Source organism: Octopus bimaculoides, chromosome 25, assembly GCF_001194135.2.
Source record: "Octopus bimaculoides isolate UCB-OBI-ISO-001 chromosome 25, ASM119413v2, whole genome shotgun sequence".
NCBI lineage: Eukaryota > Metazoa > Mollusca > Cephalopoda > Octopoda > Octopodidae > Octopus > Octopus bimaculoides.
In genome coordinates this window covers 6,880,785-6,885,665 of record NC_069005.1, presented here as the reverse complement: position 1 = coordinate 6,885,665, position 4,881 = coordinate 6,880,785, and the positions used below count along the sequence as shown (strand labels likewise).

The window sequence follows — 4,881 nt, the reverse complement described above, 5'->3', positions numbered from 1 at the left end:
TACGTCCCCGTAACTTAGCGGTTCGGCAAAAAGAGACCAATAGAATAAATACTAGGCTTACAAAGAATAAGTCCTGGGGTCGATTTGCTCGACTAAAGGCAGTGCTCCAGCATGGCCGCAGTCAAATGACTGAAACAAGTAAAAGAGTAATATTTAATTATAAAAATTCTACAGGATACTTTTTAAACATCGAATGGCTAATGGGGACCATCTAAGTAAAACAGGAGCCAAATGGGTCCAAAAGTAAAAAACATTGTCGAGAATCACTGCTTTAGTGTTTTAATTTGTATCCTTTGTAGGATAACGAAGAGGAAAGCAATTTACCTGTAGATGATACCATGTCTGTGTAGAAACATGAGAGCCAAGGTCACCTCGGCAGCGTAAAACCGGGCACGAGGTTCGTCGAACTTCCGAGCACGCTGGATTTGAAACATAAGATCACCTCCGTTCACATACTCCATCACAAAAAATAGACGATCCTGTAACAACAGAGAAACAGAATTAGATTCAGTAAAATACAATAGGGGATAAAACAGGGCTGTGACACAATGGAATAAGGGACGTACAGGAATAGCAATTTGGTTATGACATTCCTTATTCTCTTTATACTGTAATTAACTAATTTTTTGTGGAGGCGCAATGGCCCAGTGGTTAGGGCAGCGGACTCGCAGTCATAGGATCGCGGTTTCGATTCCCAGACCGGGCATTGTGAGTGTTTATTGAGCGAAAGCACCTAAAGCTCCACGAGGCTCCGACAGGGGATGGTGGCGAACCCTGCTGTACTCTTTCACCACAACTTTCTCTCATTCCTTCTTCATGTTTCTGTTGTGCCTGTAATTCAAAGGGTAAGCCTTGTCACACTGTGTCACACTGAATATCCCCAAGAACTACGTTAAGGGTACACGAGTCTGTGGAGTGCTCAGCCACTTGCATGTTAATTTCACGAGCAGGATGTTCCGTTGATCGGATCAACTGGAACCCTCGACGTCGTAAGTGACAGAGTGCCAACAACAACAATTACTAATTTTAACCGTATCACTGTGAAATCAAATTTCATAGTTATTCCAGTAATAGTGTTATATATTTATAAAACATATAGAATTGATATTTTCTGCAAATCACATTGCTTCATAATAAACTTGATATATCTCAACAGAAAATAGTTTTGTAAATGACATTCTTCAACAAAATGTAGATTGATATATAAACTGCTTTTTGCAGTTAAAAGCAATGAAATTTTGAACAGATATATCTAATTTCCACAGTAAAAGGGTTAATATATATTTACAATATATTGGAAAGGACGAGGAATTCAGGTATTCAATAATAAATTGGGAAGGTAGACTGTTAAATAAAGGAATGAGTCAAGGCATAGATGTAGAAGTGTATTAAAAAGACACAGAATCTAAACCCTGATATTATCTCTAACCATATACTTCATCCACAAAAATATAATACAAGATGGCCCAAAAGTAGGTTTACAGTTATTCAACCATCTCTTTCACATTCATATATTAACTGTTTAGATCTTAATTATAAAAGAAAATATGAAACCATTATTCTATGCTAATTTAGTTAATTTTCTCAAGCTCCCTTTTCAGTTTGTAAGATAGAAGTTTAAATGTAATAAAATGTTTTATTTTAAAAGAAATTTAAAGTGCCTACGTGATAAACTGTAAATTTACTTTTGGGCCATCCTCTATTATAAAAAAAGAAAAATAGTTTCTCAGTCTTGCAGTACTTGGCATCAGTACATGTTGGACATCTCTTACTGAAAAACCAAGTAGCACCATGTCATCTGTAGGTATTAACTGATTGATCCTACCCCGACAGATTGTGGTACCACTTCCACAACAGCAGCACATGTCAATCCAGTTCATAAAAAGGAGAAGTGACAATACACATCCCTGCCACATTGAAAGGTTTTGACTTAGCAGCGTTGAGCTGAACACCAGTGGCCTAAATGGGGTTCCTCTGAAGGATCTCTGGGATAACATTACTCGACAGGGTGTGTAGCTGAGAGATTAGGGAGTATCTCCAAGTCGAGCTGCTGTTTCTCCTCAGTGAAAAGTCACAACTCCAGCACTATGGACATGTGATTAGAATGTTGCAAGAAAGAATTGCAAAATAGATTCTTCAAGCTGAGCCAACCAGGAAGAGACTTAGCAAGTAGAGCAAGAATGAAATGGTTGGATAGCATCCTTAGTCTCAGCTGGTCATGCTTCGGAATCCAGCCAGAAAGTGTAATGACAGTTGCTTCTGATAGGACCCCGTGGAAGAGGTGCCTGAGAACTCTACCCTATGACTGGCAGGAGAGACCTAGGGGGTAGACTAAAAACAAGATGGTTGGATAATATCCATAGTCTCAGTTGGTCACATTTAGGAAGGCAGTTAAAAGTGTAATGAGATGTTGCTTCTGATAGGACCCTACGGAGGAAGTGCCTGAGGACTCTATCCTAGGCAGGAGAGACCTGGGGTTAGAACAAGATAGTTGGGTAACATTTATAGCCTTGGTTGGTTACACTTGGGAATCCAGCCAGAAAATTTAGTGGTGGTTGCTTCTGATAGGACCTGATGGGGGAGATGCCTGAGGTCTCTACCCCAACAACCCTCCCAGGAATAGTGGGCAGAGAAGAAGGATGGATGAAGGAGAAATAGTCTTAGATTTTTGTTTAAAAATTAGAGATTCATAATAAAATTTTGACAGGTTTTTTGTAAGTATTTCAAACAATGTAACAGTGGAATAAAATTTGGAAGTGTTTAGAAAAATAGGAAATCATAAGGAAATGGTAAAACAATGGTGAAGAAAAAGAAAAAAAAAAGAAGCATATCTTATCTAAAACGATTTAGTGGGAGGACTAAATTGTGTTTTTGTGTGAAAATGGGACAGCCTGTTGTGTGAGAGTGGGCCAGCTTGTCCTTTGAAAACGAGAAAGCTGTTTGGGTGAAAATGGGACAGTTTGTTATGTGAAAGTGGGACAGCTGGTTGGGTGAAGATGGGACAGCTGAGACGAGGAGAAACTAAGGAGGAAAGTTTAGGAATATGTTGATTGATATTGGATAATTATATTGAATTAATTATATTGGTTAATTAATTTGTGTGTGTTTGGTGGGGATGGGGACTGGATCGAGTGAAGTAATAGGTGAAAAGATATTAGAATAAGTAAGGCCTTTCTATATAGGACTACCTAAATCCATTAAGAGACACTCTAAATTGGTGGTCCCCAACCATTTTTTACCCATGGGCCCTTTTAATTCCTATTTTACTAAAGGGATAGGTCCCTCATAACCATTTGGTGCATAAAAACTATTTTATTTATATTCTTTTATTCTTTTACTTGTTTCAGTCATTTGACTGCAGCCATGCTGGAGCACCACCTTGAAGGGTTTTTAGTCAAAGAGATCGACCTCAGGACTTATTTTTTGTAAACCTAGTACTTATTCTATTGGTCTCTTTTGCCGAGCTGCTTAGTTACAGGGATGTAAACACACCAGCACCAGAAGAATGGTCGAGGGACACTGTTCTAAATACCAATTAAGAATACCTACAACAGATCTGGAAAATCTTTTTAGGTTGGATGGTTACATTGAATTTGAGTGCCATCCTTACAAGTCCACAAAAATACAATTAATACTAAGAAGCCAATAATTTTACAAAATATAATTATTCTAAAATTTTCTAAGACAAAAATGTCCAAAAAAATTGGAGTTTCTGAACAGGTACTCCCACTGTAATTATAAAAAAAAGCTTTTGTTTCCAAAATCTTTTATGGCTTTCAATATTTCAATATAACTCTAATTAGTTTAAGCAATTAATTAATTACAAATGAAAGACTACAATCACAAATACAAGTAACAAAATAGGAGGATTCCTTTGAAGGACTCTGAAGTAACATTACTCCACAGAGTGGGAAAGTTTGGTGATCAAGGCATCTACCCAGGTGAAGCCACTGGCTGCTTCTTTGCACTGAAAAGTCACAGCTTTAGTCCTACAGATGTGATTAGAATGCTGCAGGAAAGAACCACAAGAAGGATTCTTCAGGTTGTATCAAGCAGTAGGAGACCCAGGGGTAGACCAAAAATGGTTGATATCCATAGTCACAGTTGGTCACACTAGGGAATTCAGCCAGAAGGTCTAATGACAGTTGCCTCTGATAGGACCCTATGGAAGAGATATTGAGGACTCAACCCCCAACAACAGGCAGGAGATCTAAGGGTAGCCTGGTCATGCTTGGAAATCCAGCCAGAATGTGTGATGACCGTTACTTTCAAAGGGACCCTATGGAAGAGGTCCCTTGTGGGATCACTTGATCTACTAGAAAGAGCAGCCAAATCGCCCTCAAATCACATTGTATCGTCTTAGATATGGCAAAGAACATATTTGATGATGTAGTCCTAGATGTACTGTACCAAAAGCCAGGATGGTCATTGTTGGAACACTGTTGGTTGTATGTCTCCTGAGTTTTGGATGGTCTGACGCTAAATAACAAAATAAAAGACAACAAAAACCATGATGGTTAGCATAGATCTAAGTGTGTGTGTGTTGTGTAGTGAGGGTGTGAAGGTGAGAAAAGTCAGGAGGGAACTAACAGGAGTCTGGAAGCAGGAGTGCAGCGCAGTCAGGAATGGATGTTTGGCCGATAATGCTAAAATTCGTTTCTCAGTCATTGTACATTCAACGTCGTCATCGTGAATGATGACATCCTTTTTAAGTACTTTCACAGCATACACTTCATCTGTATCCCGACGTTCAGCCAACATCACCTGCAGAAACAAACAAACAATGAGATTCAAAGTAGAAAATTCAACGAAAAGGGAATTTTTATAAACAACAATTTAAAAAAAAATATTCTTGAAAGCAAAATGTGTTACCTTTTACTT

At 38.4% G+C, this 4,881-nt stretch overlaps 1 protein-coding gene across 1 annotated transcript in view; it reads right to left on the bottom strand.

Moving 5' to 3' along the window:
- LOC106875452 (calcium-independent protein kinase C) overlaps positions 1 to 4,881 on the bottom strand; it is a 50,907-nt gene that overhangs the window by 11,876 nt on the left and 34,150 nt on the right. The window contains exons 7-8 of the mRNA XM_052976814.1: positions 4,591 to 4,779; positions 325 to 479 (exon numbers count right to left, since the gene is read on the bottom strand). Of these exons, the coding sequence (XP_052832774.1) occupies positions 325 to 479; positions 4,591 to 4,779 (344 nt within the window). The remainder of the gene's footprint in view (positions 1 to 324; positions 480 to 4,590; positions 4,780 to 4,881) is intronic.